This window comes from Gigantopelta aegis, chromosome 3 (genome assembly GCF_016097555.1).
Source record: "Gigantopelta aegis isolate Gae_Host chromosome 3, Gae_host_genome, whole genome shotgun sequence".
Classification (NCBI taxonomy): Eukaryota; Metazoa; Mollusca; class Gastropoda; order Neomphalida; family Peltospiridae; genus Gigantopelta; species Gigantopelta aegis.
In genome coordinates, this window is record NC_054701.1 from 78227315 (window position 1) to 78250335 (window position 23021).

The following is a 23021-nucleotide window of genomic DNA, read 5'->3' on the forward strand; positions in this document are numbered from 1 at the left end:
TCAATTGCATACTAGTCATAACAAGTTAAGGACCAGTATAATATTTTACCTTACTTTTTCGAAAATTAAAAAATCAGGGACGGTGATAGGTAATGAAAATTAAGTTAATTTGGTTAGTTGAATAAAGCATATCAGATTTCATGTGTATGTTTAACGACTCCACTAGAGCACATTGATTTATTACTCATCGGGTATTGGATGTCAAACATTAGGTAATTTTGACATATAGTCTTAGGGAGGAAACCCGCTACATTTTCCCATTAGTAGCAAAGAATCTTTTATATTCACCATCCCATATATATGACAGCACATACCACGGCCTTTGATATACCAGCACTGGCTGGAACGAAAAATAGCTCAATGGGCAACTGATGGGGAGACTCCTAATTTGGTTTGTAGTGTAACATGTTAATGAGCAATGTGGAAGACTTGGCACAAACATGGATGAAGTTTATGATTTATGTTATTTCTCCTAAAAATTACGAATTCTGAATACATCTGGAATACTGTAAAAGCAATACATGTCTCCTACTGGGCCCAACAAATGATTTCAACTTATTTTCGTGCTTATATCCAATTAAGGTTAATGAACGCTGTCCTGGGCACACACCTCAGGTGGGCTGTCTGTCCAGGACAGTGGGTTAGTTGTTAGTGAATTGTGAGAAAGAAGATGGTGCAGTGGTCTTACACCTACCCATTGAGTCGTTAAAACTCGCTACCGGGCTGGGAACCTTCTACCTACCAGCCTTATGTTCGATGGCTTAACCACGACACCACCGAGGCCGGTTAGGTCCAACAAATTTTCATATCTTTTGTCCAAGGCAAATAAATTCAATTTTTTGACAAATTAAGGCCCTTGAATAAATTCCCATGAAAATCAAAAGTGACAAAATCCACACGAAAGTCAAACTTAATCCGCAACAAGATAAGACTATACACAAATTGTTTTGAAAGAACAAAACATCCAGAAAACTATATGTGGGACACACAGACAGATTGACAGAACGCAGACGAAACCTATGGTTATCTTTGACTGGATCAATATGAGACTAATAACATATAACCTTATACATAAAAAAATTGTCTTGGTTTTATTTGGACAACTAAGAACAAAATGGATGTAAGAAAATCAACATTTAAGTATGAAACTACTAAGTAAATTTAAGGTACGTAAGTATGAAACTACTAAGCAGGTTTAAGCTAAGTATGAAACTACTAACTAGGTTTAAGCTACGTAAGTATGAAACTACTAAGTAGGTTTAAGCTAAGTATAAAACTACTAAGTAGGTTTAAGCTAAGTATGAAACCACTAAGTAGGTTTAAGCAAGATGTCTCATACAGGGCTCGAAATAGCGGCCTGCAAAAAGTGAAAAACAGTATATTTTTTATACCTAGCAGATGAAAAAGAAGAAAGAAATAACCTGCTAAAATTACCAAAAATTTGCAGGTCATTTTCAAGAGACTGATGCATGTACGATCATCTCATCTTCTATTTAGCTGAGTCTGAGTTCGTGATTCTGTTAAATTTTAATTTTTTAAATGCTCTAAAATACCTCTCAGATATCTTAACTTTCCACACACTGTCCCAAACCCACCACTCAATTGAATTCAATTATTTATTACCGTAATCATTTGCTTATTAGTACAAACAATATACACGTACATGAGCAATCAATCGTGACAGAAGTATGTTAGTGCTGTATTATTTCCAGCAGACCATATTTTGTGTTAACAGGACATATTTCGTTTTTAAGCCCTGTCATACAATATATATATATATATAATTAAGAGTACTATATACCTTTAAGTTCACAACCTGATCTATCAAACTTAAAGCTCATCTTGATCATCAACAAATTAATCATAACTTCTTAAAACTAGTTACTGGTTGTAAGGTACTGCTTCAAAAACCAATAAGATATCTGCATATAATCAAACGTGTTCTGTTCACAACCAGATTTTCAAATTAAATTTCGTTCGCGCGTTGATCACGTAAATATGATTTTGCTTAATTATCAAAGGCCTGTGGATGTGCATTTTATAGCCCAACCCCTATATCCTCATTCATCCTCTTGTTCGTCGACAAATGAAATCTTCACTGGAGTCCTCCAATGCAGACATACTTTATCTCCGTATAGTCGTCAATCCCGTACTTGCTTCCCTCGCGTCCCATCCCGGATTCCTTGACCCCGCCCCACGGAGCCTGGACGGTGGAGAGGATTCCCTCGTTAACCCCACACATGCCGACCTCGAGTTTCTCCATCACCCGAAACACCTGAGTCAGGTCTTGTGAATAAAAATATGCTGAAACAAATATTAATAAACAAATATTAAAGGGACATTCCTGACTTTGCTGCATTGTAAGATGTTTCCGACTAATAAAATATTTCTACGATTAAACTTACATATTAAATATATTTTATTGTTTAGAATATTAGTGTCTGTATATTCAACGTGGTTCTGGTCGTCTTAATATTTGTAAGAAGCCCAAACTAAAATATTTTAGGAAATAAAATGAAATTTAACCTACTACAATTATTACAACGATCAGAAACACGTTTAATATACAGCCACTAATATTTTATGCAGAAAAAATACATTTGATATGTAATTACAATCGATAAAAAGTCTCTGTTAGTCGATAACATCTTAAAAATTGCAGCAAACTCAGGAATGTCCCTTTAATAGCAGATTGGAGATTGAAAGAAAAAAGAAAGAAATGTTTTATTTAACGACGCACTCAACACATTTTATTTACGGTTATATGGCGTCAGACATATGGTTAAGGACCACACAGATTTTGAGAGGAAACCCGCTGTCGCCACTACATAGGCTACTCTTCCGATTAGCAGCAAGGGATCTTTTATTTGCGCTTCCCACAGGCAGGATAGCATAAACCATGGCCTTTGTTGAACCAGTTATGGATCACTGGTCGGTGGAAGTGGTTTACACCTACCCATTGAGCCTTGCGGAGCACTCACTCAGGGTTTGGAGTCGGTATCTGGATTAAAAATCCCATGCCTCGACTGGGATCCGAACCCAGTACCTACCAGCCTGTAGACCGATGGCCTAACCACGACTCCATCGAGGCCGGTAGTTTGGAGATTGAAGGTAATTGTTTAAAGAGACTGTCCTATGTTTGCAGCAATATGTAAGATGTTTCCAGCCATTTATCCTGCAGCCACCGTTTCTATTGACAGAATATGTTGACGGATAAAGCAAAGTCATATTCACATAGCTACACTACAAAATCGCTCATTCGACCTCTAGGTCATTGTACAATGTGGCTTAAATAACAGAAATAATAGCTTTTCCACTTAATTTTTATGGTCGACAAGATAAAGATAATAACTAGTTAAAGGGACATACACTAGTTTTTAAACACTAAGGCATAATTTTCACTGTTAGAGCCGTTTATGATCAGTGAAATCAAACATTACTTATATTGTATTACTTAGATAATCCATTTCCGTATAACCGAAGTGTTTCTGGTCATCCTGGTGTTTCTAATACCACAAAATGCATTTTTCATATTTTTAAAAACGCACGTGCGTCTGAGAAATAGCAGTTATGGAGTAGAGTTTTAGTTTATTATTAACGATATTTTACACTTTTCAACGTCACAGACGCTGGTTTCACTGTCTTGTAACGTTATCCAAATGTGTTACAGATTTGTAACTTAACCAACCTTAGTGTCCATTTTTACGGGTTGAAACTATGGTCTGCGCCTTTAATGTAACCCTTTTCGGACGTAGAAAGAACCACACGTTCTTTATCCTGTTCAGGCCGAATGATAAATTCTGCTCGGTTGAGCCTCGCGGAATTTCCCATTCTTATAATTCTTACAGATATCCGACGTCATTAACTAGTTATTCTCTATTTAACATGTAATTTTAGTCATCAAACAGGATTTGTTGTAAATACATCACAATGTAAAACATTCAATAACACGTATAGAATATTTGGAACTCTGTGCCCATATTTTCTAAGCTATCTTAGCTTTGTTACGATTTGCTACGAAATAATGATGTCATAGCTTATGATGGTTTTATGATATTGTAGCACTAATATAATGTGGGCCCTAGCTGATAGGTGTTTCACATATTAGTAAGAGGTTGTTCACCAATTATGTACGCTCTCAAGGGGAATAACTCCATCGTGGGTTATCAACCTCACAATCCACTGCACCCCAGACTAGTTGACGTTATTAGTGAGGGTGCCTTGGGTATTGTCACGGGGATCCTGTAATACCCGTAACTGAATGAAACACGATTGTCCAAATATCTCTCCTAACTGTATATCTATTAGATCTCTCTGTAACAGGCAGTTATACCCGCTGTGGCTCGTCTCTAGGTATGATCAGAGATACGAGCTTATATAAGTATATATTATTATAGCACGTTTAGTTCACTAGAAAACACAACAAAAACACAATACACTTTGGAATCTGTATTAACCTACGCTGACAAATGTACTGCCGCAGTAGTTAATTAATAACAACAAATAATAACAACCCAGAACTGATCACTTAATTAGTTAATCTCTAGGTGTCTAGTTTACACAATATGCTAATCACTTCACCGTGACACAACACCCACACGTGTGATAATTGAGAAACGCTAACACACACACGTGTGATAATGGAGAAACGCTTCCAGGGGAACTTAATTAATAAAGGAATTACAACACTATTCCTAACTGGTTAATTTTTAATTAACCCTAACTACTCATTCAATAACCTTGTAATACAGAATTAATACTGGTACCTATCACAATAAAGACAATAACCTACAGTTTACCTAGGTCCTCTAGGATGACTGGCTAAGCTTTATATATATATATATCAGAACGGTGAGCCTACAGAATACTGCGTCAGATGACCGGCAGCACCGTCTAAATAATATTGGTATAATACAGTATTAAAATATTTAAAGTCACATCAATCACATCAAGGTTATACAACAGAGCAGAAATAATATATTTACCAAAGTCCAAACGGACAACGTTCCCCCGGGATACCTTCCCATGGTTCTCCTCGATATCTCTAAAATCCTAGCTATTTATTCAAAACTCTCAGAGACAGCGAATATCGCCTGGGGGTACAAGGCGGTACCTCACGTATCATCTGATATTTCCACCTCTCCCAGAGTCGGTATATTTTTCTCTGATCGTCAGACTGGCTGTCGCCATTCGCCAAATCACGGTTATAAAAACCGCACTCGCAGAGGTATTACGTAACTACTGGCCACATGACCTCCACAGCTGGACTAAGTGCATATTGGAATGCCCGATCGCGCGAAGGTATTACGTAACAAGTTGCCCACCTGGGCTAAGTGCATTTGGAACTGCACACGGCCTTCTAAAACAATTAATATCGCCACAGGCGAAAAGAAATTAAGAGCATGTACCGTCACACACCCCCACCTCAAAAAGGATATTTCCTCTACTCTAGGAATAGGGAAATATACTACATTAAAACAAAATGTGCGTTAACCGACGCATCCGGGCATTTATAACACGTGTAATAATAAGATGACTACCAGTAATCACACTGAGTCTCTGAGTCCCTGGTATACAAAATAAATATATATAAAAACAAAACAGAAATCAAGAATGTCAACACATTATCATAACGTTCAACTTCGGGACAGGGCATCAGCGATTACATTGGATGTGCCCTTTATATGTTCAATGGTAATTGGGTATTCCTGCAGAAGAAGACTCCATCTCAAAACTCTCTGGTTGGAGGCTTTCATTAGGATGGTCCAGTCCGTCTTCGTCTTCTTGGAACAGCACAGCTCCAGCACCCACGTCACTGGCATCCACAGCTAGCTTGAACGGCATTGGGTAGTATGGTGCTGCCATCACGGGAGACGAGTAGCGCATCTGCTTGAGACGGTTGAATGACTTCTCGCATTCATCGGACCACTGGAACTTCTTTTCCTTCTTTTTCAGTGTCGCACGTTTTCCAGGTTTTCTCCGATAGGCATGCTGTCGAATCGGTGTAGCGTTGGGTTCCAAGGGCACATCCTGGCTTAAGGTATTGGTAACCGTTGGAAGGTTCTGACAAATGGAAACATTGTCTTGTTTCAACGTAGTCAACTTTGCTCGCTGGGGGTTCAAGTCTGCTATAATCTGGCTGTTGGTTAATTTGATCTCTGCAGTCTTGACGTCATCACAGGAAATTGAGTGACTCTCAATTTGGACAGGTAGTACTGGAACTATCGGCAGTCTGTCAAAATAACCTTTTAGCAAATTGATGTGACAATACCTACTTTTCCTAACCCTATCAGGAGTGTTTATCACATACCCTGTCTCATTAACCCATTTGTGCACAACATAGGGCCCGAAATACCTGTTCTGCAATGGACCCCGTTTAATGGGAAGGTACAGCAGCACCTTATCCCCTGGTTTAAATTCCCGACTCCTAGTCTTCCTATGAAAAACTGATTTTATTTTGCTCTGAGCATGGCTCAGTTGCTTCCTATCCATTCTATCTCTAACTCTCTTATTCATTAATACTCCCTTGTCCACAGTTAACAAGGTAGTGCGAGCTGCCAACAATTTTGGATCAGCCCCCTGCTCTAGGATTAACTCTTGTCTATTACAAGGTGAGTCCCCTCTATCAAACACAACTGGTTCAATTCCCCTCTGCGGGAGATCAACAGGTTCCACCACATTTAATTCCTCAGTTGACTTATCTACCATTTTACTGATAACCTCATCCACTCCAATTTCATGGCTCACACACGTATCAGACAAATCACAAATATCCTCTGGGTCTCGTGTTACCCCAATGGCCATAGCCCTAGTCTTTATACACGCAGGATATCTAATCTCATCCACCTCACTCTCTTCTATTGGTAAAGGGCTCTCTTTAATTAACAATTGGTCACATTTCGGCTGACAACACTGACTAGTCAAATCATTACCCAACAAAACTCCTATGTTTTCATCAGGCAAGTCTTTCACAACACCCATGACGACTGGTCCCGTCACAAACTTCGAACACAAGAAAACCTTATGTAATCGGACAACCATTTTTTCTCCAGTAACTGAGGTTAAAGCCAAACTACGTCCTGTATCTGAACTCTCAATACCAGCTAAACACTCTTGCGTTATCAGCGACTGACTACAGCCGGTGTCTCGATAGATTGATATTGCCTTAGGACTCAATTCTTGTTTCACATCACAAACCATACCAGTGGACACATACGGGTTTACCTTCTCTGCCATGGGACTAACCATTAACTCTCTCGCTAACGGAGCTGACCTCACTAAACCGACCACTTGCGCATTATTGCGTTTCCTTTTAAAACAGTCCCCGACAAGATGGTTATCCTTTTTACAGTAACTGCAATGTGGACGAAAAGTTCGTGCATTGGCTGATAATGCAGGCTTATCCTTACTTTGCCCACCAGGTGCATTCCTTGCCTGACTAGCTGACCAACTAGATGACTCTCCCCGATAGTTACCTTCCCGGGAAAAACCTGGCTGAAATTTCTTCTTATCACCCTGTTGTAAGGAGCTACCCTGTACTGCCTGAGCTTTGTGTATTAACACGTAATCATCTGACACTATGCCTGCCTCCTCTATCTTTTTGACATCACGATCCTCTAAATGAATACGTAAGCTAACTGGTAATCCATTTTTAATGTCCTGTAAGATCAACAACTCCCGTAACTCGGTATATGACTCTACCTGATGAGACACCACCCATTTATCAAACATCCCTGCCTTCTTAGCCACAAACTCACTATAAGACTGACCCTGCGTTTTTCTCAACTCGCTATACCGTAAACGATAATCCTCAGGTCGTAATTCATACGCCCTCAACACTGCCGCCTTAACTAGGTCGTACTGACTTGCTCGCTCATCACTCATTGAATTATAAGCTACACTAGCCTTCCCCTTAAACTTAGACACGGCTAACAATGTCCACTTAGACTGCGGCCAATTTAGCTGCTTAGCGGCCCGTTCAAAAAGTTGGAAGAACATATCTACCTCCTGGTCATCAAATACAGGCACTGATCTATAAGCCTCCGACATGTTAAACCCATTTCCTGCTTCTCGTCTAACTTCTTCAGTATTCAATTTTAACTCATGTTCCACTTTTAATTTTTCTAACTGGAATTCTCTATCCCTCTCTTCTCTTTCTCTCTCTCTATCCCTCTCTTCTCTTTCTCTATTTCTATCTTCTCTATCTCTATCTTCTTTCTCTCTATCCCTCTCTCTATCTCTCTCCCTTCTCTATCTAATGCACGTTCTTCTCTTTCTCTCTCTTTCTCTTCTCTATCTCTATCTCTCTCTTCTCTCTCTCTCTATCTAATGCACGTTCTTCTCTTTCGTACTCAAGCTTTTTAAAAGCTAATTGTTGTTCCACACTTAACTCATTTATCTCTATCTCTGGAACAATCTCACACTATCACCAAAAACTTCCTGGATAATAATTGTCCTTATATCTCCTAAGGTTTTAGCTGATGTTAAATCAATTTCTCGCTCACCCGCGATTTCAACTAATTCGGCCTTACGTGCTCGCTTAATCTCCACTACACTGAGCGTAGGCCTATCCAGCAAATTCTTATCCATGTTTAGATATGACGCACTTATTATTAATTAATTTTCTAGTGAACAACGTTGCTACTTCTAGTAATTTGTAAAAATAATTTATAAAGCCCCCATTTACAAACAATACTTTATTAAATATGCATGTCCCGTTTCAGATCCGGGACGAGCGCCCCAATTTTCTACTCCTGTCACGGGGATCCTGTAATACCCGTAACTGAATGAAACACGATTGTCCAAATATCTCTCCTAACTGTATATCTATTAGATCTCTCTGTAACAGGCAGTTATACCCGCTGTGGCTCGTCTCTAGGTATGATCAGAGATACGAGCTTATATAAGTATATATTATTATAGCACGTTTAGTTCACTAGAAAACACAACAAAAACACAATACACTTTGGAATCTGTATTAACCTACGCTGACAAATGTACTGCCGCAGTAGTTAATTAATAACAACAAATAATAACAACCCAGAACTGATCACTTAATTAGTTAATCTCTAGGTGTCTAGTTTACACAATATGCTAATCACTTCACCGTGACACAACACCCACACGTGTGATAATTGAGAAACGCTAACACACACACGTGTGATAATGGAGAAACGCTTCCAGGGGAACTTAATTAATAAAGGAATTACAACACTATTCCTAACTGGTTAATTTTTAATTAACCCTAACTACTCATTCAATAACCTTGTAATACAGAATTAATACTGGTACCTATCACAATAAAGACAATAACCTACAGTTTACCTAGGTCCTCTAGGATGACTGGCTAAGCTTTATATATATATATATCAGAACGGTGAGCCTACAGAATACTGCGTCAGATGACCGGCAGCACCGTCTAAATAATATTGGTATAATACAGTATTAAAATATTTAAAGTCACATCAATCACATCAAGGTTATACAACAGAGCAGAAATAATATATTTACCAAAGTCCAAACGGACAACGTTCCCCCGGGATACCTTCCCATGGTTCTCCTCGATATCTCTAAAATCCTAGCTATTTATTCAAAACTCTCAGAGACAGCGAATATCGCCTGGGGGTACAAGGCGGTACCTCAGGTATCATCTGATATTTCCACCTCTTCCAGAGTCGGTATATTTTTCTCTGATCGTCAGACTGGCATGTACCGTCACAGGTATCAAAGATATTTTTATGATCAAGTTGTTGAATGTCATAAAAATGCATTTCTTATTGTTTGAAGCAAACGTTTGCTCTTGCTTTTGTGTGCTCATGCAAAACAATTTCTGCATGGGAAAAACATTTCTCACCTCATCAACCACTCATATTGCTATTTATTTTACTCAAAAGTAGTGTGAATTTGACATTGAGAGCACATGTTTTCTCTTAAAAAATATCATGGAGAAAATGACCTAAGTTTTGAAGAAATAGAACAATAAAAACAACAATATAAATAACCAGGTATTAAACTATCCATTTACAGATCAATTAACATGGGAAATCTGGGTCTGATTATGTTGAATGAAATGCATTATTAGACTATTGACAGGGTGATGACCAACTTGTGACCTGATCAATGATTATTATGATTATCCATAGCATCGGAAGCAATTAAAACTTGGTACGACCATGAAAGCAATGTATATGATGAGATCTATACTATGCGAGCACCATAGGAAGAGAATCTGGAATATGTGTACCCGTCGAGAACACCTTGGTTAATCAGTGCTATATTACTGAAATATTTGTACCTGTCGAGAACTACTTGGTTAAACAGTGCTATATTACTGAAATCTGTGTACCTGTCCAGAACACCTTGGTTAATCAGGGCTATATTACTGAAATATTTGTACCTGTCGAAAACTACTTGGTTAAACAGTGCTATATTACTGAAATCTGTGTACCTGTCGCGAACTACTTGGTTAAACAGTGCTATATTACTGAAATATGTGTACCTGTCCAGAACACCTTGGTTAATCAGCGCTATATTACTGAAATCTGTGTACCTGTCCAGAGCTACTGGCTAATCAGTGCTATATTACTGTGGACATTCGCTTTATTTTGTAAATCGTTCCATCCAGTGCTCCACAACTGGTGTAACAAAGGCCGTGGTATGTACTATCCTGTCTGTGGGGTGGTGCATATAAAAAATCCCTTGCTGCTAATGAAAAAGAGTAGCCCATGAAGTGTCGACAGCGGGTTTCCTCTCTCAATATATGTGTGGTCCGTAACCATATGTCTGACGCCATATAACCGTAAATAAAATGTGTTGAGTGCGTCATTAAATAAAACATTTCTTTCTTATTTTGTAGAGTACAAAAGCAGTGTAGCAAGAGGGGTTGAGAGAGAGAGAGAGAGAGAGAGAGAGAGAGAGAGAGAGAGAGAGAGAGAGAGAGAGAGAGAGAGAGAGAGAGAGAGAGAGAGAGAGAGAGAGAGAGAGGGGGGGGGGGGGGGGGTGGTACGTTCAAGGCCCAAAAAGTGGTACGGCCGTACCTCTTCCGACGCCTGAATGGCTAAATGGGGTTCTGTTCAAACGTGTTTTGTGATGGAAGTAAATAGAAAGAATTAAACAGAAGTAGTCTACAAATGATACTCGACAGGAATTTGGCAGTATTAGATGTTTGTGTTAAACAGAATGGAGGTGTCGGTTGGGGTGGGGTGTTTTGGGAGGGGGGGGGGAGCAATAAATTGAGGGTACACTATACTAGTCCGAATAGACGTAGAAAGTGTGGTTCTTTCTACATCCGAAAAAGGTTACATTACCCTATATATAGCTGGTATTCACCGTGTTTCAACCGTTTTTCAACCAAAACAGTGCAACAAATGGACACACAAACCAAAAATGTATAACATACCGTATTCACTAAATTCCGATTGAAGTACTTGCGTCATTATTAACAAAATAATTCTTCCACGGACAACCTTCAAAAATGTCCCTGCCATTTTAAATTTGCTAAATAGAGGGAAGCAACTCGCCCTGCACGTTAAGAAAATTATTAACTTAATGTGCGCCCTGCGCTAACACTATACCTGCAAGTCCAACACTAGTAGCATTTGCTATTTCGATGGCCTCCTCCTCAGTCTTGAATCTAGAAATATTAAATTAATTATAAAACATGTTAATGTAACAAATATTTGTAGAATCACGTTAAAGTCTCTTAAGCAGGCACCTAGTTATTCTTCCAAGTCAATATAATGACTATATACTGAACAAAAAAAGAAACGCAAAATGACAGAAATGATTAATTTCAATTGGTAAATAGACTGACAAAATGGGCCTAAAACAAAACACTTAAAAGATACCGGGCTACGAACCCTGTACCTACCAGCCATATGGCCGATGGCTTAAATTTCGTATCTCCTAAATTGAAGGGCCATGACTCAGAAAAAAGGGTAAGTTGCCACGAAAACACTCACTTCATTACACTGGCCACAGGTCCAAATATTTCTTCTTGGGTGCATGTCATTTCTGTAGAGATGTTTTTCAAAAGCGTGGACTCATAGAAATTACCTCCCTTGTCATGCCGTTTTCCTCCAAGTACAATCTGAGCACCTTTCGATGTGGCATCTTTTACAAGACGCTCAACCTGAATGAAAAACAACAACAGAGGTAAAACACTAAACTCAAAGAAATTGAGTGTATGGCCATTGCAACTCTTTTTCGACTAATATATCCCTCTTTAATAGTTAAAATTACAATACACACTTTACATTTTGTTTTGCTTGGAACATGAATATTTGTATATTCAGTGCATTTCAATGGTTGTAATATAGCTGAATACGCATTTTTGCCTGCAATAATTGTGTATGTACCAATTTATTTTCTATTCCATCTGCAAACATTTTGTTGTTGAAATAATTGGGTCAAAGAGACCTTGATGTAATGCTCAGGGTTTCTGCCAGAGCATTAAGTTAACCTTCTGACAAAATTAATTGCTCTTATCATTACTGTATGATTTTCTTAACCCTAATTTTAACTCATTTTCTTTCTGGAGGAGCCCCCCCCCCCCCCCCCCCCCCCCCCCCCCCAACCTCATGCTGACTGTGGTTACATTCAATTCTATAGCACCAGAACCCTAAATTTCTTTCTGGCAGAAACACTGATGCTTTATAGTTAAATGTTTAATAGGTTGTATTACATTAGCTCGAGTCACCTGTAGCCCTCCCCTTATTGATATGTTGGAGTGATTATTGTATACAACATATCAATAAGGGGAGGGCTAGAGGTGGTTCGAGCTAGTATTACACGTGTTACATGACAGTAAATTAACCCACTGTTCAACTCGGGGTATTCTCAATAAGAATTACTATTCAGACATTTTATAATTTGTAACAATCTATGATAAAGCTATTTTGATCAAAGCATATATAACTAAACTTTCCTGTCGTTTGTTTTCATATGTGTGCACCACTGTGTCTGTGTATGTGTGCAATGGCGTAGCCAGCATGAGACAAGCGAGGCGCTTGCCTCGTCTGGAATTTCCCCAGATTTATTTTATTTTCCCCATGACACCGATATTTATTTTACAGGTCTGGTTTTGCCTCGGCAATTTTTCCTCGCTGGCTACGCCCCAGGTGTGTGTTTGTATGCATCAGTGTGTGAACAATTTAATAATTACTGTGACAGTATTAACACATTTTAAGCTATAAAACTTTGAAAACAAAATTAATTAAGTTTTGACCTTTTGCACAGCCCTTTCATTAATAAGTGGACCCTGATTTATTCCGTCTGTAAATCCGTCCCCTACAACGAGCTCCTGCTTCATTCTGTCAGCAAGCCTCTTCACATACTCATCATAGACTCCTTCCTGAACCATAATTCTGTTGGCACATACACACGTCTAAAAAGATAGAAACAAAAGCAACAAACTTGGTCAATATATCTCTTAGGTCAGGGATTTCGTACATACTAAAATATGTCTGTTTTATTTAATGACACCATAGAGCACATTGATTTATTAATCAACGACTAGTATTGGACATCAAACATTTGGTGAGTTTTGATTTGTAGTCTTCAGAGGAAACCGGCTACACGTGTTCCCATTAGCAGCATGGGATATTTTATATGCACTTTCCCACAGACAACCTTTGATATACCAGTCGTGTGACACTGGTTGAGACAGGAAAATGGAGAAAAATTGGAATGTTTTCTCTTTTAAGAATACTTCATCTGAACTGGAAAAAAAAGCATATTGCCATTGGGATATTACTCTGGTCCGAACATCCCAACAGCCAATGGAATGGCCTAAGAATCGTCTAACGAGTCCTCCTTCCTGTTCTGGTCACGTGATTGTAACTTCCTTCTTTTCCCCGAGCGCATCGCACGGAGAAATGAAAGCGGAAAGGCTGGGTGGGTATAGACCCTTAATGCCAGGTGAAGTATTCTTAAAATATAGTTTTCAAGGTTTCTTCATTTCTTTTCTACTTCACCTGACCTCAAAATGCAGCATTCAAAAGTAGGCAGTGGGTTCCATGCTCCAAGGATGCATTCGTCTCCTTCCCATGGACCGGAAGGATTTCGACAAATTGGAAGATTAAGCCATGGTTAGCCCCACTGCACTAAGGATGCCCGGAACAGACCATATCTGTGATGTCAGTAACAACAGCAGTGATTGTGGCATCTGTCAGACGAATGGAGAAATCAGCCCCAGGTTTGTTGGAACCAAGAACTGGTCATCCGTTGCTTGTAGGGTTCTGACAAGGCGGGTAAGCGTAGTCATCGGGGATGCTCGTGTTAGGTAACCGACCATGGAGGGGCGGGACGTAGCCCAGTGATAAAGCGTTCGCTTGATGCGCGGTCGGTCTAGGATCGATCCCCGTCGGTGGACTCATTGGGCTATTTCTCGTTCCAGCCAGTTCTCCACAACTGGTGTAACAAAGGCCGTGGTATGTACTATCCTATATTTGGGATGGTGCGTATAAAAGATCCCTTGCTGCTAATCGAAAAGAGTAGTCCATGAAGTGGCGACAGCGGGTTTCCTCTCTCAATATCTGTGTGGTCCTTAACCATAAGACTGACGCCATATAACCGTAAATAAAATGTGTTGAGTGCGTCGTTAAATAAAACATTTCCTTCTTCTTCCGACCATGGAGTTAGTAACAACAACAACGTTATGGGTGTATCCGTCATAACATTGAACTAGACAGTCCCAGGTTAGTAAAATAAGTTTCTGTTAGTCCAGTAGGGTGGAAACAAATTGCCGATGTGCTGTGTTAAAAAGGCTAATGTTATCCTGACAAAAGTTCTTTCACTGAACAAGTGCGAAACGTAGTGTGATGCAAACAAACAATTGTCAAAGGCGAGTCCTGGAACCAGACAGAACATCAGCGGCGACGAGGACGGCCTGTGTTTACCAGAGCTTGAACTGCGACCACTGCACCCAGGTGGTGGAACCCATCAACATCTTCGGTAGAGACATCTTGTAGAGATAGTAGTTAGCGAAGATGGAATCGCTAGCCCCAAAACATTCAGTTAGTGTGTTGCTAATTGGTGTGTTGCAGTGCAACGACATCGTAGCGGCAAGTGCACGTAATTCATGTAGGTTAGATGCCGATTGTGGAGGCAACACTCCCAGGTTCATACAACCATAGAATGGTGGAGCGGATCCATGTAGACACTGTGATCGTAGTGATGTCTTTTAAATGGCTCTGGTCGACTGTAGATAAACCGACCTCTTAGTTTCGGGCATATTTCAAAAGTGCTGATTGGTTTTTTTCTCGTTCCAACCAGTGCATCACAACTGGACAAAGGCCGTGGTATGTGCTTTCTTGTATGGGAAAGTGCCTATGAAAGATCCCTTGCTGCATCAGGAAAAATGTAGCGGGTTTCCTCTGATAAATATGAGTCATAATTACTAAATGTTTGACATCCAATAGCCAATGATTAATTAATCAATGTGCTCCAGTGGTATCGTTAAACAAAACAAACAAACAAACAAACAAATTTCAAAAGTGGTCAACACCAGACCCAAAAATTCAAAGTAGCAGCTCGCACTGGATTTTTCCTTCAATAATTTCATGCCTGTTTAAAAAAGATCCTGTTTAAGCTACTATAAACATTACGAGTACCAGAAACACATGGTGTACTCACATTAATATTATAAGGAAGAACATTTAATTAATGACCAATTTTATTCATTAAAAGCCTTGCTAGCCGGGGGCATGATTAAATGTCTGTAAAGTCAGGAAGGACCCTTTAAAGTGACATTCCTGAGTTTGCTGCAATTTTTAAGATGTTATCGACTAACAGACACTTTTTAACGATTTAATTACATATCAAATATATTTTTCTGTATGAAATATTTTTGGCTGTATATTAAACGTGTTTCTGATTGTTGTAATATTTGTACTAGGTTAAATTTTATTTTATTTCCTAAAATATTTTTTTTTTCGTGCGTACGAAATTATTTGAAGACAAAATCCAGTTTGGGCTTTACAAATATTAAGATGACCAAAAACACATTGAATATATACAGACACTGATATTCTAAACAAGAAAATATATTTAATATGTAAGTTTAATGGTAGAAATGTTTTAATAGTCGTAAACATCTTACAATGTAGCAAACTCAGGAGTATAATGACGAAGAAAGCACTTTAAAATATATATCTAGGTGTGGTATAAAGTATTCATTAAAATTATACTGTTGAAATGTATGAGATTTTTTTTTCATCGGACACCAAAATATAATTTCCATCCGACGCCAAAACTAAAGTGCCTACAGAAGACAAAAGGTTAATCAAAGAAGTAAATTAATTAATCTAGATTTGAAACCTGTTTCTTAGTTGGTTAACATTGGTTAATCAAACTTCCCTCATATACTCTTTATAGAATGTTGCACTGATTCTGTTAAGTTGGCATCATTGATTTCTATCAATGTCCTACACCAAAATTATTTAAGCTAACTTAGCTAAGTCAAAATGAGGAATTTGTTATGAATGGTATTAATGCAGCTCCTCCTGCCTCATACAAAACGATATTACTTTACTTCCTAATGTGATTGGCTTAAAAGGAATACAAGGGCAATGTTTTATATTCCATCCGATACCAAAAGTAGTATTTTGAAATATGCCCTTTGCTCTTCAATATGTGGTACAAAAAGGTTGATATGATGTATAAGCGGACTCAACTTTTGTGTAGTTGAAACGGGCAAAAATATAGATATATATCTGATCGAGCTAATGTCGGTCTCGTGCAACAGTAAATCGCGGGAATTTGCTGTGGTAAACCGATCAAAGTACAATGTACAAAAACTATTTTCATAAAGATTTTAAGATGGCTAAAAAAAAGAGGAAAAGTTTATATAAAAAATCCCCTAATTTGGAATAACATTGTTTTGTTCTTTTATTTCTCAATTGAATTGATCGTACGCCATGGACATCGCTAGCTGATAAATGTTGTTTCACTTTTATACGGCGGTGTAAATATTACCCAAAGGAAGGCTGTAGACTCTAATGCCAAATTAAACAAATATGGAGCCTAAAATGAAGAATGATGCAATAAAATGTTTAATATGTGAACGGGTTTAGGATTAATTGACAATATTAAAACGGATTCTTTTTCACACGCATGGATAAAATAACTACGCGAAAAACCGCGTGCATTGGCTGTGACGTAGCACGTGAACAGCCAGCCAGTAAACAGTGTGTGAAACCATGTGCTTTTTGATAGATTTGTTTATATTAGCGCTTTGATCAATGGCTTACCAGCTGTTTATATTTGAGCCTGAACGTTCCGAACATGATAGTGAATCGGACTTCGACATAGGATTATCTTCAGGCGATGAATTGGAAGAAAATGTCGAAAATATTGCGCGATTGGGAAACCGAGATTGGTGTTTGTGTGGCAACTACAGACCAATGGACACGGTAAAAGAAAGTATCTGTTGTTTAGAAGTAGACCAAATCGACGACAAAATGCAAACCACCAACTTGCAGTGCATTCTAACATTATGATTTGAAATCATTGATTTCCCGATTATATGTTTGTATCCAGACGTGCTCAGGACAGCCCTCGTAGCCAGAGCCGACATACGAGGCGAGGAAAGTAAAGTTTGTTTTATTTAACGACGCCACTAGAGCACACTGATTTCTTTATCTTATCATCGGCTATTGAACATCAAACATATGGTCATTCTGACACTCTTTTTTTTAGAGGAAACCCGCTGTCGCCACATAGGCTACTATTTTACGACAGGCAGCAAGGGATCTTTTATTTGCGCTTCCCACAAGCAGAATAGCACAAACCATGGCCTTTGTTGAACCAGTTATGGATCACTGGTCAGTGCAAGTGTTTTATGCCTACCCATTGAGCCTTGCGGAGCACTCACTCAGGGTTTGGAGTCGGTATGTGGATTAAAAATCCCATGCCTCGACTGGGATCCGAACCCAGTACCTACCAGCCTGTAGACCGATGGCCTAACCACGACGCCACCGAGACCGGTACGACGCGATGACTACACAGAACCAGTACCAAATAGGTATGTAGCTTACTATGGTCCGTCCCACAGGGAACGCCTTTGTTTCATACTAAACAATTTACTACAAGTTATTTATTTCTGAGCCGATTGGTTTGTAAATTGCACACAAAAATAGTACTTTTTTGTTATTTCCAAAACACTTTTACTTGTCTTCTTAGGTCAAACCAAACTGAAATTATTTACAAAAACAATTTGTATAGAAATACTATCTACCTGTTCTACTTGGTTAATCAGTGCTATATTACTGAAATCTGTGTACCTGTCCAGAATACCTTAGTTAATCAGTGCTATATTACTGAAATCTGTGTACCTGTCCAGAATACCTTAGTTAATCAGTGCTATATTACTGAAATCTGTGTACCTGTCCAGAACTACTTTGTTAATCAGTGCTATATTACTGAAATCTGTGTACCTGTCCAGAATACCTTAGTTAATCAGTGCTATATGACTGAAACCTGTGTACCTGTCCAGAACTACTTGGTTAATCAGTGCTATATTACTGAAATCTGTGTACCTGTCCAGAACATCTGAATTTGCACAGCATCGTCCCAGTGACTGCGGCATCAACGTCAGCGCTGTCAAACACAATGAACGGAGCGTTACCACCCAACTCCAGCGACACTTTCTTAACCGTGCTGGCACTCTGCTGCAGTAGGATCTGTAGTCAACAAAAACACATTTAAAGGGACATACCCTAGGAGGCATATTGTTTTACTATTAGAGCCATTTTTGATAACTAAAATCATACTTTACTTACATTTTATTGTGTAGGTTATCCATTTCCGTACATTCGAAGTGTTTTGGGTCATGCTGGTGTTTTTAATATCACAAAATGCATTTCTCATATTTAAAAAAAACGTACGTGCGTCTGAGAAGTCGAGTTTTAGTCTATTTTTACAGGGCAATTCACCATTTCAAAGTCATAGACTCACGTTTCACTCAATTGTAACTTTATCCAAATGTGTTACAAGTTTGTAGATGAACTAAACTTCGTGTTAATTTTCACGGGTTGAAACTAGGGTCTGTCCCTTTAATGGGTAAATATGTAAGCAATATGGTATGTGCCAGGTATAAAATTGGAGAAAACCTGAATCAAAGGAAGAGGAGTTTAACGACACCACTAGAACACATTGATTTATTAATCATCGGCTATTGGATGTCAAACATATAGTAATTTTGACACAGTTAGAAAGAGGAAGCACGCTACATTTTTTCATTAGTAGCAAGGCATCTTTTATATGCACAATCTCACAGACAGTATAGCACATACCACGGCCTTTGATATACCAGTCGTGGTGCACTGGTTGTAACGAGAAATAGCCCAATGGGCCCACCGACAGGGAAAGAAGAGGATGTCATGTTACCAGAAGAAGGCACACTGGGTACTCAAGTGATTCCTAGTCAAACACGTGTCGGGATGTTCGGACCAATCAACTTTTAAAGTGGGAAAGTAACATAGGTAATAGGACAGGTTAAATTAAAAAGAAAATTCTGGCTACAATGTGATTTCATTTGAACTGTAATGTTATAGTCCGTCCCATTCACCTATAATGTTTTTTTTCTTTTTTGTCTTGTTTTTTTTTGTAAATAATTTAAGTTTGGTTTGACTTAAGAAGAAAAGTAAAAGCGTTTTAGAAATAATAATAATGAAAAACAACAACTATTTTTGTGTGCAATTTAGAAAACAATCGGCTCAGAAATAAATATCTTGTAATAAATTCCACACTATAAAAAAGGCATTCCCTATGGGAAGGACTACAGAACCCAATTATTAGTTTAATCTGAACATTTCAATCAGGGTTAGAATTAGTTTTAGGCTTACGAAAAAACCACTCAAGAGTAGCTTATATTCTTGGATGTAATGTGAGGTGGAACAAGCATCTACGTGAACTCAATGTGCTAGGACAAATATCAAAACTTAATTGATGTTGTTCAGTGAAACATTTTTAATTGTTTCTGAATACACATTATTGAGAAAAAAAAGAGAGAAAAACAAAGAAGCAAAGAATGAAAAAGAACACCACAATAATAAAAAATTTACTACAAATTATTTATTTCTGAGCCGACTGATTTGTAAATTGCACACAAAAATAGTATATTTTTGTTATTTCCAAAACACTTTTACTTTTCTTCTTACGTCAAACCAAACTGATATTATTTACCAATTTTTTTTTACAGGATGATGGGACAGACTATAAATAGTCTGTTTCAACAATTTGTTTTGGTCTTACTTCCAATTAATGTTCAAACACTGCCCAAATAATTCATTAACAGTCCTGTCAATGAATAACGCTTGTAAACTGTCTATTGAAAATAATTGTTTTCGCCGTTAAAATTTAATATCACAAAAACTGAAATATAAGCATATACACATTTTCAGAAATGTCAACAAGTTTTTGAAATTATTACAAACCTCAGATTGACACCGTGATATTTCAAGAAAGAAACTAAAAATTCCAACATCAAGGCGTCATTACAACACTGTAGAAAACTTGAGTGTTTTCTCTTTTATAGATACATCACATGTCCTCAAAACTAGTGAATATTCCCCTAAGGATAGGAGTCTGGTTCGAACATCCCAACAGCCAATGGGATGGCCTAAAATTATTCTACTGCGCACCCCTTCCTGTTCTGGTCACGTGACTGTAACTTCCTTCTTTTCCCCGAGCGGATGGCACGGAGAACTGGAAGTGGGGAGGCCGGGTGGGTATCATCCCTTGAGGACAGGTGATGTATACTAAAAGGCAAAAGATATTGTGACATGGATTGTTTGGAGTAATAAATTTGTGAATGGATTTATGGATATAAACCAGAGAAAATGTACATGAAACATCTCGAAGAAATGCAACCAAGCAGTTGTTGCAGCGATTGCATGCTTTGTGCAAGAAACATGGAATATTCGGGAGAAATCTTGTCCAGTGTTCACCATAAAAGGCCAGACATTCAGTCGCAAATCATTGTCACTCTGTGCAGCCTTCAGAAGTCCAGAAGTCAGAAACACACCATTAGTGAACTGTTTGATGCAATTTCGTCATGCCACGCTTCTGTGAAAATGACAGATGGCGAGTCATAGGGATGCTTGAATCTGGAACCCCGCAGTGTGATGTCGCACGTCAATTCAACGTCCACAGAAACACCATATAGTACTTATGGCAACGATATCAACAAAACAACCAGGTCAGGGACCATCCCCGTAGCGGCCGACCACCCGTGACGACCCTTCACCAAGACACATGGATCCTAACCACGTATCTGCGAAACAGGCATTCACAGGAACTTTCTCCAGCGTTTAGTGGCCTCAATGAGATGACGGTGCCAGGCCTGTATCAATGCTTCGAGAGAGGCGTCCACGAATAGATGATCTGTTATTTGAAACGACCACAAAGAGTCTCCATCTAAGACGTTCGACGGAATCTGCCACCACTGGATACTGGACCGAAGGTTGTCAGGAAGGCTGAACATCAGTCTGGGGTGGTCCAATGTGATTAATGGATTCAAATGGATGGTGATGTAACTGTAATCGGCTTCGTAGAGTCAAGTCTTGCATGGAATATCACAGGTTCGGCCAGGACTGTGGAGACCGCAGATTGTATCTTGGTCCATCTGTCGGTAGGAACCTGAAGTAGTCCCAGATCGGTACGCAGTTTAATTCCAATAAACTGGATATTCTGTGTTGGTTGCAATTGAGACTTTTCCAGGTTGACAATCCACCCGGGGCGATTCAAGAATTAAAGTATGTACCTGACGTGTCTCGCTAACTTCATCTTGCTTTGGCACTTCATAAGACAGTCGTCCAGGTAGGGGTAAAAGGATATACTCTGATGTTGGAGAAACCGTGGCATCGGAGCTGTTATCCGGGTGAACAGCCAAGGAGCTACCGATATACCAAAAGGTAGGGCCATCCAATCGTAGTGCGCTCTCTGAAGCACGAACCTGGGATGCTTGTGATAGGCAGGGTGGATGGGCACATGGAGGTAAGCATCCTTGATGTTCAGAGAGGCTAGCCAGTCGTTCGGCTGGATGACGGTTCTCACATTCCGGACAGTGAACATCTCGAACTTAGGAGGTGGTTCTAGATGATGCAGATTGAAGTTTGCCAGATAGTGAATCATGCATAATACCCCGGAGTGACGTGGTGCACTGGTATCGTCCGGACTGATCCTTTCTCTATCAGTTTGTTTACTGTCTCTGGCAGAACCTGCACGTGAGAGATGGAGTGGCAGTCTTCCCTTGGTGGTGTTGAAGACAATTGCAGCCGGTACCGGTGTCGTAAAACCTCGGTTACAAACACGTCGTTGCAGAGGTATTCCCAGTTTTTCCAATACCTCTGCAGTCAACTTCCGACACTGGACATTTCAACCAATGTTCGACACACCAGAAGCACACATTGACTCCAGAGTTGGCCGACTGGCATCAACGATGAGCAGGCTTTCCTTGGGGTCGAATCTCGGATCCTGTCAGGTTTTCAAGTTGTGTTTCTTCGAAAGGGCTGCCGCTTGAATGGTGTATTCTTCCACTTGGGTTGACTGTGGAAATGGAATTTTCCATTTGGACGACTCAAGAGTGGAAATCAGCTGAAGAGCTTTAACCATGGCAGTGGACTGCTGCGCCTTCTCGTTATCATTAATAACGTCCGTGAAACAGGAGTTGCGCCGCTGATGAGTCAGTATAATCGACATGGACGTAATCATGGAAGTAATAAAGGCTGCTTTAAACTCCGAATCAATGTCTGCAATCATAGTATCGACAGCTAATGATCAGAGTACACCATCTTCTAGTGCAGCATCTGTGGCTATCATCAGCACCGGTTCCTTCCGAGTTGGTGCAGGCAGATGCGGTAACGAAGGCAGCAACTCATAAACATTGGCAAGACAATCTTTCATTGTCTTCCGGTCCCCTGCATCGGTATCATTGACGACGGATACATGGGACTCTTCATCAGGACAATCTCGTAACAATCTCACACAGGCATGTCGATCACTGACACTGGAAGGCAGTG

The 23021-nt window shown here is 39.3% G+C and overlaps 1 protein-coding gene across 3 annotated transcripts in view; it reads right to left on the reverse strand.

Moving 5' to 3' along the window:
- Nucleotides 1-687: 687 nt before the first annotated feature.
- LOC121369119 (succinate-semialdehyde dehydrogenase, mitochondrial-like) overlaps nt 688-23021 on the reverse strand; it is a 49707-nt gene continuing 27373 nt past the window's right edge. For all 3 annotated transcript variants that reach the window (XM_041493980.1, XM_041493981.1, XM_041493982.1), the window contains exons 8-12: nt 18537-18680; nt 13226-13384; nt 11961-12130; nt 11574-11632; nt 688-2304 (exon numbers count right to left, since the gene is read on the reverse strand). In XM_041493980.1, coding sequence (XP_041349914.1) covers nt 2096-2304; nt 11574-11632; nt 11961-12130; nt 13226-13384; nt 18537-18680 — 741 coding nt within the window. In that variant the 3' untranslated portion in view covers nt 688-2095. The remainder of the gene's footprint in view (nt 2305-11573; nt 11633-11960; nt 12131-13225; nt 13385-18536; nt 18681-23021) is intronic.